Source organism: Clinocottus analis, unplaced genomic scaffold, assembly GCF_023055335.1.
Source record: "Clinocottus analis isolate CAN_PGR_092001 unplaced genomic scaffold, fCliAna1.0.p SCAF_3, whole genome shotgun sequence".
Classification (NCBI taxonomy): domain Eukaryota; kingdom Metazoa; phylum Chordata; class Actinopteri; order Perciformes; family Cottidae; genus Clinocottus; species Clinocottus analis.
This window is the reverse complement of record NW_027176042.1, coordinates 19,859,189-19,875,616: the sequence shown is the minus strand read 5'-3', so window position 1 is coordinate 19,875,616 and position 16,428 is coordinate 19,859,189. Positions and strand designations below refer to the sequence as shown.

General features: G+C 43.3%; 2 protein-coding genes across 2 annotated transcripts in view; both read left to right on the top strand.

Moving 5' to 3' along the window:
- Positions 1-16,428, top strand: part of tspan2a (tetraspanin 2a) — a 356,749-nt gene that overhangs the window by 250,164 nt on the left and 90,157 nt on the right. The gene's annotated exons all lie outside the window — the stretch shown is intronic.
- ppm1j (protein phosphatase, Mg2+/Mn2+ dependent, 1J) lies at positions 509-15,517 on the top strand. Its single transcript, XM_068594862.1, has 10 exons — positions 509-1,160; positions 7,406-7,520; positions 9,048-9,377; positions 10,268-10,380; positions 10,612-10,696; positions 11,114-11,232; positions 11,809-11,872; positions 12,204-12,311; positions 13,420-13,571; positions 14,100-15,517. The coding sequence occupies exons 1-10, from the start codon at positions 889-891 to the stop codon at positions 14,245-14,247; spliced, it is 1,506 nt and encodes a 501-aa protein (XP_068450963.1). The 5' UTR covers positions 509-888; the 3' UTR covers positions 14,248-15,517.

The following is a 16,428-nucleotide window of genomic DNA, read 5'->3' as shown; positions in this document are numbered from 1 at the left end:
ACGCCATTCACCGACATAAAACCTTAATATTATCTCTGAACGAGGAAAATCACGGCAGATCAGATGTGTTGGATTATATTAATTGTACCAAATGAAGTAGCAATATAGTGAAGCAAAATGTAGAATGAAATACAAATTGTACATGTACAGTACTTGAGTAAATGTAAATGAACTGTGGCCTTCTTAACTTATTAGAGGAGACTTGATGGAAAGTGACACTCGTGACCCTTTATCACTCATTTGTTAACCAGTGTCTGATCTATAACCCATCATTTAAAAAGTTAGTTGGCTTCACTAAAAAAACATCCTTATGGATGCTCACAACATGAGTTTCTGTCTTTTGTGTTAAAGGGATGAAACAAGTCGAGTTCCCTTCAACATCTGTCCAAATAAAAGGTCATAATTAGGCATCATATGTCACGGCATAGCGTGCATAGTGTGCTGACTTTCACGTTGCGGATCTGGTAATCGTCGTGAATGGAGCAGCCTATCGTAACAGTCCCTGTCGCAGCTTGGCGTTATTTCGGATGTGTGTGATGTGTTCAGGGCCGGCCGCATATCTCGGTGAAGCCCAGCCTTCTGAGTTGAGTTATCTACCGGGATTACAGCCTGCGCACAGCCCGCGAGAGCTTTATTCTGTGTGAATGAGGAAAACATCGCGTCTGCCTGCCTGAAAGCTGTCACATGGGGCCGAGGAGAGGAACCAACAAAAAAAGAGAAGAAAAAAAACAAAACGCTTCCTGAATTTGTGAAATGATCCTCGGCGCTGGCTGCGTCTTGTTTTGGGCTTTTCTCTCTCTCTCTCTCGTAACATCGCGTTTCATTCCCCGTCCGGATCTTTTTATTTATTTATTTTTTTGATTTGATTTCAAGCAGTCGGTGCCGAGGATGATCAGCAAAGTCAAAAACGCGATGTCCACTCTGGTGGGAGGGATGATGCCCCACGGACACCACCACCACCACCACCACCACCACAACCACCACTCAGGTGGCGGCCAGCCCTGCGGACCGGACAGCCTGCCGCCGCGCTTCCCCTACGGCCGGCCGGATTTCTTGGACCTCACCCCGGAGCTCCTGCAGTACTCCACCGAGCACGCGTCACGGCCGGTGCTCACGTTGAAGAGAGACAGCAGGCTTCCCTGGCGGACGGGATACGCAGAGTGAGTGGACGAAATGTTTATTATCATCACCAAATATGATGGGTCTTTGTTGTTGTTGTTGTTGTTTTTTCATTCGTCTCCTGTTGAGTGTCAGGCCTGTGCTGCTGCAGCCTCAGCAGCTGAGAGCACTGCAGCAGCCAAACGATGGCCAGCCAGGATGGCCTTTGTGTGTGTGTGTGTGTGTGTGTGTGTGTGTGTGTGTGTGTGTGTGTGTGTGTGTGTGTGTGTGTGTGTGTGTGTGTGTGTGTGTTGCTGTTGTACACTTCCGAGCTGCTGTAAAATGCTATTCGGAGGACGGTGCAGTTAGTCCAAACGCTCCACATCACGACTCTGTGACATGCGTGTGTAAAGGCGTTGGACCACAGGCTCCTCCTCTCGTCAATGGAAAGAGTTTTTGCTGGAAGTGAGACAAAAGTGAAAGCAGGAAACGTCTACCGATGTGACCTACCAGCCTTTCTGTGTTTCCGTTCATGCATGACCAGTTATTTGTGATGCCTTACAACAACAACAACAAAAAAAGCTCCTTTTCTCAGAGATTATTTGTGTTTTTCATCCACAAATGGCCGTTGAGTCTGTGTTTGTTCACGCTACTTTAAAAGGAAAAAAATAGACCATTCACCTATGACCCTCCACTTTGATTGTTTTATGAGTGTAGCTGCAGAACTCGTCATGTCCTTGCTTTTACTGCAGGTGCTTTTATACTCTAATACCCCTGCAGTGCTCTCACAGGTAGAAACAAAGCAGCACCATCTCATTCACACTATTGGCCAAGATTTGCTGTCGGTGTGATTCCCGCTGAGGCCAAAGAAAACAGTTGGGAGGGGTATAAGTCACTGAATAGCTCCAGTCCTCCAGTACAGTATGTGGGCTACACTACACCACCCCCTTCTTGTCCTACTGCACCCAGTGTGGAAACAGAAAGGGAAAAAAAAAAAGGCTGACTCACGCAGAGTCTCAGGGGGACGGTGGGGAACGAGATTGGTGACGACAACCGTCTCAGAAGACTGATCGAGGGAGGTCACATCAGGGTGCTGTTAATGCATGAAGGGAGGTTATGGTGTGTGTGTGGGGGGGGGGGGGGGAGGCGGGGGGGATGTGCACCGTCATCTGCAAATGACTTTGATGGAAGTCTCTGAAACTGTAATGAGCGGCATCAGCACGAACAGTGCTGTTTACAACACGGTGTAATCGGCTGATCTGCTCGTGCATCAGCTGTCAGGGCTGGGAAAATGTAAAAAAAAAAAAAAGAAAAAAAAGGTCCACAACTGTCAGTGTTAACTAAACAAAGTGTGAGGAGACAACACTGTCATAAAAACCACCCCAAATGAATGGAGACATATGGAAATAAGCACTCTGTCCACTATCTACAGTGCAGCATTAAAGCCAAATCACTTCTGTAATCGGGCTGTAAAGGTTGTTCACGTTGACGTGTGTTTACTTGGGATGGATTGAAGAGGTTAATTATTTACCCACACGGCTGAAATGGCTCTGATGAGACTACTCAGAGCCTCAGAAGGTGTTAAATAAACTCTGACGTGCATGGACTGGTTGAAACGCTGCATCGCTGGAGATCCGTCTGGCGCAAAATGCAAGAGAGTGATCTATTGGAGCCTCTATCAGCGTCATCCCTTTGGTCCGGTGCTGTTTACGCCCCTTGAAGAACGACGAGGGCCGAACCGTTGAGGTGGACGCCGTCCAGCTGGAGGCCTTCCCGGCTGGCTTCCATTCAGACTCTCAGCGACTCCTCCACTTTGATGTCCCTTAGTTATTGCCATTGATGGTGACGAGGAGTCACAGATTTCAGTCGGGGGTTTTTTTGGTTCATTTTGTCCGTGTGCTGCACAAGATTACCGCAGCGAAAGCTTCCTGCTGTCTCAGACGTCAGACGACACACTCGTTTTATTTGTCGGCCTCAAATCTGTCTGCAGGTTTACGCGGCACGCAGGGTTAGGAGGCTCGACACATGGAGTCTTATCGATGCTGCAATGCTGCCGTACATCACTGTAGCAGCGTGTGAGTGCACTTAACGGCGAGCCACTCAAAGTGCTTTTGTTGAACGGCTATTTAATACAATTTGATATGGACGCAAGCTTCCAGGCACTGACATCATGAGAGAGAGCGTGTGAGGAGGTAAAGACTCACCGTGGAAATGTTTTCACGGATATCGTGAACTCCGATAGAAATGGGAACAGATATGAATTACTCCTACTGTCCATATATCGTCTGCCGTATCACTCCGTCGCGGTCAACGATGTGATAACTCTAATGCATGTGTAAACAGATGTGAGGCAAGCATAAAAGTCCAGGAGAAAAGTCTTTGAAAGCTCCCGGTGATCCTGATGTGAATAAGTAGAGGACAGATGAGTTCTTAACGGAATCACTTCACGATGAAGTGACTTACGGTTACATCAGGTTTTTCGTATTATTATATACAAACAGTACTTTGACAAGACAGAACAAGCTGTTCTTTCTGCGTGTGTGACGTTTTATTCAACAGTATTAACTTAGAGTATATTTATTCCAAGTGCCACGATGTGAAATCCTATTTGAGAAGAGAAACATCAGAAGATAAAACATTTAGGAGGTATTATTCCGGCCATTGTGTCAACAAACAAGAACGTTAAGTCTATACTTGGTGCGACATTTTGGCTCGGCAGAAAGTTTAGATGACAATCTAATGACAAGATAATCGCTCTACGTGATATTTTTATGAAAGCATGAATAAACAGATGAGAGTCGAGCGCAAAAGTACAGGAGAAAAATCTGTCAAAGCTCTCGGTGATCCTGAAGTGAACGAGCAAAACGTAAGAGAACGGCTGACTTTCAAACAGAATAATTTCATGTTGAATTCTCTCTCAAGAGCCTGAACACTTCCTGTCACACTTGGCATTCAATGTGCAGTACCTCTTTAGTTAAAGAGGCTATAATCACTCGTTTTTACATCACCAACGTGTGAAAGGACAAGGTGAAAGCAATGTGTAACGTAAGCGGCGTCGTGAACAGCAAACCTGCGGCTTTCCTCGCGAGGCTTTACAGAGTTCACGAAGAATTTCAGCTCATTGTTTGGTCGTGCGACCACAACACTCGCTGCTCTCACGGTGTCCTTCGCAGCCGGAGCGGACAGCTGCTTTCACTTGAAACGCTTTGTGAACCCAGTGTACACGACCGGCTCGGCACCGAGGAGCAGACGAGGTCAGCGAGAAGCTGGTGGACCATTTGGCAGCTGAAGAGCGACATGTGTCCTTCAGGAGTTGGTGGAGACCAAACACGGAGCTAAAACAGAGAGAACGATGAATCAGGTGGCCAGAAACATGATGATACTGTTGTTCATAACTCTTAAATGTGTAAATGAGCAACTGCTTTATGGTCACAACTTGTTTCTGCTGCCTCCAAGTAGTCACAAATATGTTATTGTGGGTTTTAGTACGTGACTGATTGCTCTTTGTTGTTGAATTGAACCCGATAGACGTGATAAGGAAAGGAAAGGAAGGAGGCCTCGGTTTCTGTCAGGTCTCGCCTTTCAGGTGTCATTTCAGGTTCTTGCGAACATGGCGAGCCACTTCCTCTCCCTGGAAAGGAATTCAGAATATGACGTGACTAATAACTTCATGCGACGAATGAAGACTTTGTACAGACATGCTGCTGTGTTTGTTTAGCTGCTCACCTCCGCCCGACGCAGCGTCGCTCAGCAGCCCCCCGGGTTTCATCTCCTACACATGCACTGTGTGTCGTGAGCACGAGGGGGTTCGATGCCCACACCTACGGGCCAGGCAGGGTTGACAACTCTACTTTAACCACTGGCTACGGAAAAAGCATCATGGACAAATGCGACTAAGACAAACACACGGCACAGGCACGACGGTTACATCCATGTTTCAGAAAGTTTAAACGGGTAACGCTGAATATGCACCACTGATTCGCTCCTGCTCCAACCACAAAACCTCGCGTCAGTCTTTCCTGAGTTGCAGAAGTTCTCAAGAGATCAGGTGCTAAATTGCAACATTTCTTCGTTTTACATGTTGCAAGAGAAGTATTTTTTTTGTTCTCAGTGTGATAACTTATATCTAATAATAGCACACAGGCATTTTCATCACATTTATAACGTTAAAAGGTCCGGACAGCCGCGGTTACAGAATTCACTGGAACTCTCAACTTCCTCTTTTGAACTTTGCTGATGTACTGTTGTTCAGTGGGAGGGTTCAAACATAGTTTTGGCAAACACGACCAAAAAAAAAAACGGTTTTCGGTCACAGGTTGTGAAAACATATGACCGAAACAGAGATATGTGAACGAGTTAGGTCACATTATAGGAAGGCCTGAGCTCCTGGTTTAGAGTCACATCCTCCCAACGCATTATCACCGACATTATGTTCAATTATAGCTCATGGAGCGCATGTGACTGCTCTGACTAATTAGCTGATTCGTTACTGTGGGAGAGGTGAAACTTCATTACTCTGCAGAAATGTCGAAAAGAAGACATTTACTATGTGCATACAGTCTCTTTTTCAAATCATGTGTGGTGATTCATGGTTACATTTAGGATTTTCTCTTTTTTTTATGTGTTGCACGTTGTTTTTCTTCAACATTATCGACTTTATTTAAAATATATATATATATTTAAAATGTGAAATAATCTTAGAGAAGAGTAAGAATAGAAGACAAAACAGTGTGCAAATGTGTTATAGTGGACTTTTTAAACGTACTGTCAGCCTCCAATGGCTGAAGCATTCATTAACAGCGAATAAAAAACATATTCTACATTATGTGTGATAACTTTTGGCCTTGGTGGAAAGTTAAGATGACAATCAGGCGACTTTAAATTCCTCCCTGTCTTTGGTGCTCATGCAGGAAGGACACAGCGGGGTCTGTCTCCTGCTCTCAGCTGATTAGACACTGAAAGAGCTTTTTATAATCCAGATTTGGGCAGCAGTTGCCTTTTTTTTTGCCTCATTTCTGCTGCTCTCTGATATCAGAGCTTCTGGCCTGACATTTTCTGCAGAGATTGTAATCAGCTGAACTATTTGCCAAGCCTCAGGTCAGAGGTCTTATTTTGATGAGATTTCTACTCTGGATTTCTCTCGTCTGCTTCATTCGACTGTCCAGTTTTTTTTCTCTTTCTCACTCTCAGGCTCGTCTCTGTTTTATTTTTGGTTCCTTCCTCTTGATGATCCCAGCAGCAACTGATAAATTACTAATCCGTCTTCTGCTGAAGTTTCCGAGGGAATCTTAATGACAAAACTTGAATTAGTAGAATTGCGCAGTATACGCATTCATGCCGTATTATCCAGCCAATGTGACATTTATCTTTTATTGAAACTGAAAATGTTGCATAATAAGCCTTCATGAGCTCCACACTGCAGCCGAATGTCGCAGCTTAAAGGACAACGCCAGTGAATGTTTGTGTGTTTTAGTGCATTTAATTCAGATTGCAAATGGACTACACAGCTAACCATTTTTGCAAAATGGTTTGTTTTAGGTTTTGTATTTGTCCCGCGGTTCCAGGAAGCTATTCGTAGACGGTGCTGAGAGCGAATTCCTGTGTGTTAATGCAGTGAAAGCTGCTCTATCTATCCATTACCAATTACTGAAATTACTTGAAATGAGATAGGGCTCACTTGTAATTACAGAAACAGCTGTGTGCTGCCCCCAAGTGGCGAAAAAAATCTAAAAAATGTAAACGCATGTTTATGGTGCAGGATGATAACAATTGATACCCTTTAATCCGTAATGGATTTAACAACTAATTCAATTTAAAGAACTTGCTATTGATTTTCATAATGCACTGAAATAAGTGGACTCCAATGGTTGGAGAAAAAACAACATCCAGAAATGTAAAACTGTGTGTCATGCACTTAAAAATGCACATTATTTCTCGAGCTAGAACATGAAACAACCCTGGTTTGGTCAAACTAAGTTGATGAGATGTTTGAGCTGCACCAGCGGTCTGCACTGGTTCCTCCGGGGAACGCAGTCTGAACCAGTGCATTACTCCAAAGCTTCAAAGCTATTATCCTCCACAGCTCATAACAAAAACACTTAATCCCTCCTGCCAGTTCCCTCTGGGACATGTCAGCATCCTGTTCCACTTTTTTTTTTTTACCCTCACATATTTTGGGCTGCAATTATATTTCCATGTGCTAATAGGTAGCAAACACGATACATCTCCTGGCTCCAGGCTAACCTTTCTTCCTCTCCTTTCTCTCTCTCTCTCTCTCTCTCTCTCTCTCTCTCTCTCTCTCCATCAGGGTGATCAATGCCGGGAAGAGCATGCTGAACGAGGACCAGGCCTCTTGTGAGAAGGTGTTCGTGAAGAAGCCGAGTGGCAAACATCGTAACTCGTCGATGCTGGAGGACAACGGGGTGAGCGAAGGGGAGCGAAACTCCCACGAACATCGGAACAAATGTTTATCTGAAGGCCGGCTGGTCCAATAAACAACTCGTGATAGTGATTTGAATCTGACGTCAGTGTTCGGAGGTGTGTGTGATTCTTGTTTTGTAGCTTCGAACACAATACAGTCTGAGCAGTATATTGATATTAAAGTAGTTATCTGACACCCAGTGTGTCTTCTTATCCTGTTTGGTATTGATGGATTCACCTCGAGTCCCTGTGGGACCGCTCATATTTTCACATGTTTACAGTCATCCAAACGTTTCTGATAAATCTCTTTATTACAAAGCCAAGCATCAGAAACTCCGTCTCAGTGGCTGGAAAATACGCAAGAGACGAGCCTTTTGCTGTCGTCCCCCTCAGGCGGCCACAAACACAACTCCAAATTGATGCTAATGTTGCTCCTATATCTGCAGGCAACTGATTGCTAACATGTTAGCCATGTCAATATGCCAATATGCAATTGCAGGTTTAACGTTGAGGTGTTTTACTCTCTAAAATCTGGATAGTGCTTGGATTCTGTCACCGTGATTCCTTTTCTTGACATAATAAAATGTGCACTCACACACACACACACACACACACACACACACACACACACACTACAGGTTTGCCCTATTGAGCTGGTGTTTCATAAGAAGCGTGGCGGGGGTCCATAAAACACAGGCCAAAGACTAGTTTATCATTAATTGTAGTCCTGTAATCTTTCTAAACACAATTATTGTTCAAGTCAATATATCTGTTTGAGACCTACTACGCCTGTACACACACGCACACACACACACACACACACACACACACACACACACACGATCACACACACAAACCGACATACACATTCTCGTCCTCCATTCGGTGTAAATAAATTGCGTCATCTCTTGTTGCGCCCCTCCCCCACCTGAGTGTCTCAGCAGAGCTGCGAGCAGATGCCTCGTGCCTGTTTGTGTGTTAGTTAGTGAGTCCGGCCAAAGGGGCTCGTAAACATGTTCCCAAACACAAAGGTGGCTCGCCTCGCCGGCGCCCACTGCCTCACTGTAGATCAGCAAAAGGCACGCAATGAGTTTTGACCCGTCGGCCCCGCATCTCTTGTGCTGCCAGGACGAATATCAGAACAATCGATGTTCACTGGAGGTTAATATCTTTGTTTTTTTGCACACTGCCGTTCAATATTGTTCGTGCCATATAGATCATGAAAAGCAGTGTAACCAGGATGTTGATGTCCTGCCAGCTTTCAAATGATATTATAATCTAGATTTGCTGCAGGGACCTGAACTAAGCATATTGCTTAGCATTAAAATGTTACCAGCTACACCCCCCCCCCCTCTCACCCCCCCACAGCCTGTAAACACTCACAAATCTGTGCCTTCTGCTCCGAGTTGTAATCTTATGGGAGGTTTTTCAATTGTTACCACGGGCATTTTATTTTTATAATACTACCACTATTTTTACTATGTTTATTTGAAATGTTTTTATGCCCATATATACATTTTTTTGGTCAGGATGGTACAGGAATCCCTCTCCACTTCTGGGGCGTGTTTGACGGCCATGCGGGTTCCGGAGCCGCCATCATGGCCTCCAAGCTTCTCCACCGCCTCATCAGAGACCGCTTGGGAGAAATCTGTCACCTGCTGGAGAACCCCACCAGCGCGCCGCCGATCTGCCTCGCCAAGAACGGCAGCCCGTACCCGGCGGACGCGAAGAAGGGGGCGGCGCAGGACGCAGAGGACGCCGACGCTGTCACCGACTCCTCGGTGCGCTTTCACATGGAGAAGGTTGTCAGTTTGGAGAGCCTGGTGATGGGAGTCATAGAGACAGCCTTCACACAGATGGTGAGCAGATGAACGTTAACAAGCTCTGTGAGGAAGCAGCGTGTTGCGTATTTCAAGCTGCATGAGGTATTTGTCCACATTTTCATCTTCAAACAGCAACATTACTGACGATTTTAGCTTGTAGTGCCATAAAACACTGTGGGCTTACTATATTGCACTGAAGGGAGAAATATGTTATCTCTCTTTTCACACTTTTTTTTTTTCAAGTGTGGATTATGTTGGTCTGTTTGTTGCTCCATGGCCTTGACATTCGCTACAGACACTCATGTTCCGCTCAGAATGAATTGTAATCATGTTGGTGATCCCTTGAATCTTCATCTAGCGCCATCATCGCGTTCAAATTGCACTTTGTCATTAACATGATGTGCAAAGCGACAAGGCGTTGCCATCGGCCTCAGCTGTTCTTTGTGTTTGTGCTAGTTCAGCATGCTAACACGCTAATGGCAAGTGGTGAACATGGTTATCGCTCAACGTGCTAAACACCTGGTTAACGTCGTCATCGTGAGCATGTTAGCATGCTAATTAATGTTAGCGTTTCACTCAAAGTACTGCCATACGTGAGGGCGTAAAGCTGCTGAAATGGCTGCGTACCGGAGGGCCGGGGTGGGGTCAAGTTTGGCACACGCATTGTTTGAACCTGAACATGACTCAAGCAGTCGGGAAACTAAAAGTGAGACTCGTCACTGGTTTAGAAGATACTGATAATGACCCTCAGCCTATGTGATGTGTTCACAAAGCCTCCTTGTTTCTCTCCTCTTCATCAACACTGCTGGGTTTTTTTTTAAACATATAAATATTCATGGAGAAAATAATGAGCAATTCAAGGCGATGAGAAGCAGAGTAAGCTCGTTAACCTGAGAGGTATTTTAATTTTTGTCTTTGTATTTCAGGATGACCTCATTGAAAAGGAGAAAGCATCATATGCCATCTCTGGTGGATGTTGTGCCTTAGCTGCCATTCATTTAATGGGGAAACTCTACGTAGCCAATGCTGGAGATAGCAGGTAAGAGAACTGAAAGAGGATGAAATCTATGGGAATCTGTGTTCACTCTCCACTTCATACCGTATGGAGCTTTATGTGGGAGACCTTCTCAGTCATGGTAGCTTCTTGAGCCTCCTGGGGTTGACTTTGCATACTGCAGCATCATTTAGCCTTCTCCCACCAACTCTCTTTTTTTTAACAATCTACTCATGTGGGAAAAGATATGATAATAGCGCTTCAATCCCCCTGCAGGGCCATAATCATACGAAATAATGAAGTTATTCCGATGACGAATGAATTCACACCGGAGTCCGAGAGACAGCGGCTACAGTATCTGGTAACCTTCTATTTTTTTTATGTTTGAAATACAATCATTTGACCAATAACCGACAAATAAGCCAACCGCAACCTGTTCAAGCGGGTTTCACAATCCGGTAAGTAGATAGCAAGCTGTAAGAGGAGTATAAATATGATTATGATGATGATTACGAACAGAAAAGTTGAGCGTGATAATCAGGCGACGTGGAGACGTGGCAGGAAATCCTGTCTGTGACAGAAACAATCTGATGTTCATGGGTTTTACTTCTGAGTCACAAAGTGTCGGTTGATGTTTCGGTAGACGGCGTGCAACAGTGCTGTGTTGCACATGCAATCTTGTAGCGTCTCTTCAGGGTTGTGACCGACATTTACGTTTCAGCAAAGCGTTTCATTCTGCAGTTTGACACGACCTGACTCGCTTTGTGCGTCTCTCCAGGGCTTCCTGAGGCCAGAGCTCCTGGGTAATGAGTTCACTCACATTGAGTTCCCTCGGAGGATCCAGCACAGCGAGCTGGGCAAAAAGATGCTCTACAGAGACCACACCATGACCGGCTGGTAAACCCGGAGATCCTTTTTAATCACACGTCTGACAGTTAATCACTTCTCATGAACACTTCACTCTCAGTCAAATGCGGCAACTAACAATGATTTGTAATTATCCATTAATCGGACAATTACTGAGTTTACCTCACACGCTCAGGTTGGCTTGTTCAAATATACATTTGACTGATACCAATAACAGAGAAAAGCAGAAAATATTATTATTTGAAAAAGTAGAATCAGTAAAAAAAAAATTCAAAAAGAAGGATGGAGGGCGTTAAAATGTGAAAAGGCAAATGGGCTGGAGCCAGTGATTGTCCATTCTGGGCTACTGTAGAGAACATGGGGGCTGTATGTTTATATGAATGTGTCTTTCCAAGTAACAAAAACACAATGATTATTTTTGAGAATATTTTTGAATGATTAAACATTAAAGATAAACTACTTATTAATATCCCATTTCTGCCAGCGGATCCGCCTAAATGCTACACACTGATCCTTTGAAGGATGAATTACTCCTTAAAATGAATAATATTCCAAACAGTGTTGCAGTAACTTAGGTCTTTAAACTGTTGGTTGTTTTCGTTTCAGGGCTTATAAGATGATTGTTGAAGATGATCTGAAATTTCCTCTGATATATGGAGAGGGTAAGAAGGTAAGAAGCAGGGGAAACCCAAACGCATGGCACTAATACACACGTTCTCTACAGCTGATGCTTTAGTGTGTGGTCTTTTAGTCTGGCTGTGGAGATTAATGAAGTGATGTAAAAATGCATTTTTACATCTACAAGTTATTTTGTCCGGGTAGAAAAGAGACCTGCTCAACATTTTCATTATAGTCTGAGGGAACATGGTCTTTACTTGATAATCCCTCGTAAATGGATTTTCTTAGAACTGAATCACGTCCCGAATCCAATAACCTACATCATTGTGTGTGTCTGTGTGTGTGTGTGTGTGTCCTTACTGTACATGTGTCGGTGTACACAGGCACGCGTCATGGCGACAATCGGAGTGACCCGCGGGCTGGGGGATCATGACCTGAAGGTGTACAACTCCAACATCTACATCAAGCCCTTCCTCTCATGCGTCCCCGAGGTGAGCGTCTCCGGCTTCATCGCAGCGTTTGTCGTCACTTTGTCTGCTGTTGCTCGGAGCCGTGCGTGTTTGTTGCCGTTTTTGCAGGCTCAGATTTAGTTTGCTCCAACAAACATTATCTCACCTTTTTATTTAAAGGTTTTTTTCATAGGAAGGAAGAAACAAACGTTGGCAACGCTTGGGAACAGAGTAGGGTTTATGTTTCTTACTGTTCAGCCTTAATGTCCATATTATGACATAAAGAAAGTTCCATTTCTAAAATATTTTGTCATGCATTATTTAAGTCCATTCAGGTTAAAACTGTTTAAAACCAGTGATTGGTTGTTGTTGTTGTTGTTGTTGTTGTGTTCTTGTCGGCATCCAGTAGAAATTTAGAGATCTTCTTATAATGACGTCTTATATTATCGATCCATGATCAAATGTAAAAACTCAGAAATAAATCAGTGAACGCTGAGAAGCTTGTGTCATCAGGATGGCTCATACTCGCTTGTGTGTGTCAAAATAAATGTGTACGCTCCGATAAAGTTCCTTGAATGGTTCTGATTATGTGAAGCAACCAGATCATCGTTCACTGTGAAGCTCTCAGTGGATAAAATGCCTTTTTGTTTTTGTTTTTTTTATCACATAGTAATCCCTGACCTGGCAATATCTAAATATATCTTTGCTTTCATGATCAAATTCCTCCTTTAATTTATTGAAGTGTGTAATGTGCACAAGGCTCAGGAATAGTTTTTGTTTTTTTGGAGTTAAAAATACTCTCCGCCCTTCTTGATAGACTTCATTTCTCATTTCCATTTCAAGCACTTCTCAGGTCAGCGGGAATATTATCAGGCCTCTATTTCTTGAATTCATCTAATCCAACTAAATCACTCGCTTGTTGTAAATCACTCTAAATGAGTGGTTCAACTTAATATGAAAAAAAAGCCTGATTCTGCAGCTTTGGTACTGTAAAAGAAGGTTATGCCCTTTTCCTGCCAGCATACATCTGTTTATCTTCCAGCGCGACACACGCAAGAACAAAATGTCCTCCTTCATGCAAAATAGTGGAATGAATCTTGAGAGCGTGGTGAATATATAACTTCATCAGCAATATGTCGTTTTGTCCCAGGTGAAGGTTTATAACGTGGATGAAAACAAACACGGCCCAGACGACGTCTTGGTCATGGGCACAGATGGATTGTGGGATGTGACAACGGACAGGGAAGCGGCAGATGCTGTGTCAGCTTACTTGTCTGGCTGTGACCCCTCTGATCCCATGAGGTATGCCATTTAATCCTTCACATTCGGCTTTTACACGTTCTGTCGTGTGCCGTGAGAACATGAAGCAAAGTAGTCGTGTGAAGTAGTTCTCAGTGCGTCCACTAGGTGGTGACAAAGAGTTGTGCTTCATGTGAACGTGGAGCAGCTCGATTGTAAGAGCTGTAGCTTCAGCCGGGTGATGTAAGCAGATTTAAGGACATTTTAAAGATTTTTGGTAATGTAATTGTCTTAGCTGAATGTTTTATATGATTTCAACTGTGTAATATATTAAGAAGTTAAAGTTGTTGACATCAAAAACACTTTAAAATGACTTATGTCTGCTTACAATATGTATTGTACTGGTTATAAATACTAAAGAGTTGTGAAATTAAATATTTAAGTCGGAAAGGCACTGTAATTTTGTCCAGCGTACTCACGCGATTGAACATGAATGTGCATTTTGCGTGTGTGTTTGTGCTCCTCTTAAATTACAGTGCGTGTCACGACCGTAATTACTGTTTTTTTCTGCCCTGTACCTCTGTTACTCAGGTACACTCTGGCAGCCCAGGACCTGCTGATGAGGTCACGAGGCGTGCTGAAAGAGCGCGGCTGGCGGCTACCCAACGAACGACTGGGCTCAGGCGATGACATCACTGTGTTTGTCATCCCGCTGGCGAGGCCGGAGGCAGAGACATGACGCGGCGTCGCAGCGACGCCTTCAGGGTCCCTTCCCGCGGTCCCTCCCAGCTCCCTAAACCCCTCGACCGACAGGGCGGCGAGCGAAAAAAAAAGCACCTTTGTCATCGGAGAGACTCGGGTCTGAGCAGCACCTTCATCAACCCGGACTGCACCCGCCTCAAGCCGCTTGACTTCAGCCCAACCCAGGATCATATCATTTTGGTTGTTCTCAGTCATGTAACAAAAGATTTTCAGTGACATTATAAGAGAAGTCACACTTTTTCCTTCCAGACCTGCTGTTTGTGACGGTCGCCAGTGACATTTGAACCCCTTGTCGGTTTCTTGTTTATGTTGAAGCTCTTCAACCCTTTGAATGGACTGTTCATTCTCATGTCATACCCTGAATGTGACTCCCTTTTGTAACGAAAGAAAGCCTCTTGCAGTTTCACAATCAATATAGGGGATCGCAGTAAAGAATGGGAGGAAACCAAAGAGATGCCGTTATGGCATGAAGTTGGCTGTAAAAAAACAACACAAAAAAAAACATAAAAAATAAACAAATCAAAACAAAAAAAATCATTCGATTCATGCCTGTACATTACCGACGCATGTAGGAAGTAAAAAACAGTGGAATGGACCTTTTTTTTTTCAGCTCTGGACTCGAACAGAATCAGTTGAGTCTGTATTGCCGTACTTCCTGTGTTAACGATGAATGAATGGCGACACCGTGGCACTGGAAGACTGCTCCGTGTTAGCCTGTTGGTTTGTAATATCTTCCTATTGAATGTGCTTCTAACGATTTGTCTTATTTTTGTCTTTACTTTGAAAAAAAAAAAAAGGTTACACTTGTGTTCAGTAAAAGAGGATATGAAGGAAAAGAATCATTTGTTTAATTTAATTACATGTTGTATTGTTTGTTTTTTGAACTCTCAGAGGAGAAAGTAATCTGTTCTGAGTGGACGTCTCGGTATAGTAAGATGTGATAAACTTCACACGTATGCCTTATTAAGAGATAAAGGGTTTTTTCCCCTTCGATGCACTAAATTTTATCCTTGTAGAAATCATTGTATGCCCTTAAATGTACCGTATACCTCTTTTTTTTATCATTATTGTTATGTTATTTAGATTAACCATGTATATTTTTGAAGACAACATGGTTGTGAGCAGTATCAGAAGTTTTATTTTTACGTTTCTATCCATTAAGTGTGTGTGTAGAGAGATGGTGTGTCCTTGTATATGAGGTAGAGGGATAATGTGTACCAGCTTGGAAATAAATCCGATTTTTCCCATTTGCTTTGAACTTTTTTATATTTACTCAGTCCGTTACGCAAAAGGAAGTGAACCTTTGACCAACTAATGAGTCAGAATAGTTAAGAGAGCCAGTCACTGATGATTACAGTTTGACGAAGAAGAAAGTTCAGGTATTACATTTTTTCCAATAATGACTCGTCATTATGATTAAGGTATCTAAAGCCATAAATAATTTCTCTGAATTTTTCTCATATTGAATTTAAAGAGGCACCACCAAAGTTTTATAAAATGATGCATCAACTGTTGGAGCAATAAATACTCTTCTTCAGAATCAGAAACGGTTTAAAGTTTGCACCTTTAAAAGGAATTTTACTTGCTGACAGTAAACATAGTACATGGTATTTAGGCCATTTTATTAAAAATAAAATGTGAAAATGTACGATCGAAACGATCAAAAACAATATAAGAGTATATATGACAATATTAAACACCATTTAGGTTCATGTTTAGGGACCAGAGCACAATTCAAACTTTATTTAAACCAAAGATGAAGGATGAGATGAGTAAGTGGCAACTTCACTTTGACACAAACTGGCCGGACACTTCTGATAAAGAAATATTAATACACTACAACTAAAAGTCCAGTAACTTTACATGAATAATGAAGTATTCCCAGAAAAATCACTCAACTTATGCAGAATGGACCTTCCACAGCTCTTTAATATTTAGTCGCTTATTGTTATTGCATCCACACGGAAGCAGCATTGTAACGTCGCTGTCCAGGTGCAGCTCATTTGAACAGTTTGGAGAATGTCAAGGCCTCCATCCTCGAGCCACACAGGTGTTTTCACTTTTGTCCTGATTAGGTCTCCTTTCAGGACGTGTTAGTGTGGACGGAAGAAACAAAACAGGGACCCACTCAAAGATAACAGCCCAAAGCGTTACAAGG

Coding starts and splice junctions, on each gene's coding strand:
- ppm1j (XM_068594862.1), top strand. CDS start 889: ATGATCAGCAAAGTCAAAAACGCGATGTCCACTCTGGTGGGAGGGATG. Junction 12,312..13,419: donor TCCTCTCATGCGTCCCCGAG/GTGAGCGTCTCC, acceptor GTTTTGTCCCAG/GTGAAGGTTTATAACGTGGA. Junction 13,572..14,099: donor GACCCCTCTGATCCCATGAG/GTATGCCATTTA, acceptor TCTGTTACTCAG/GTACACTCTGGCAGCCCAGG.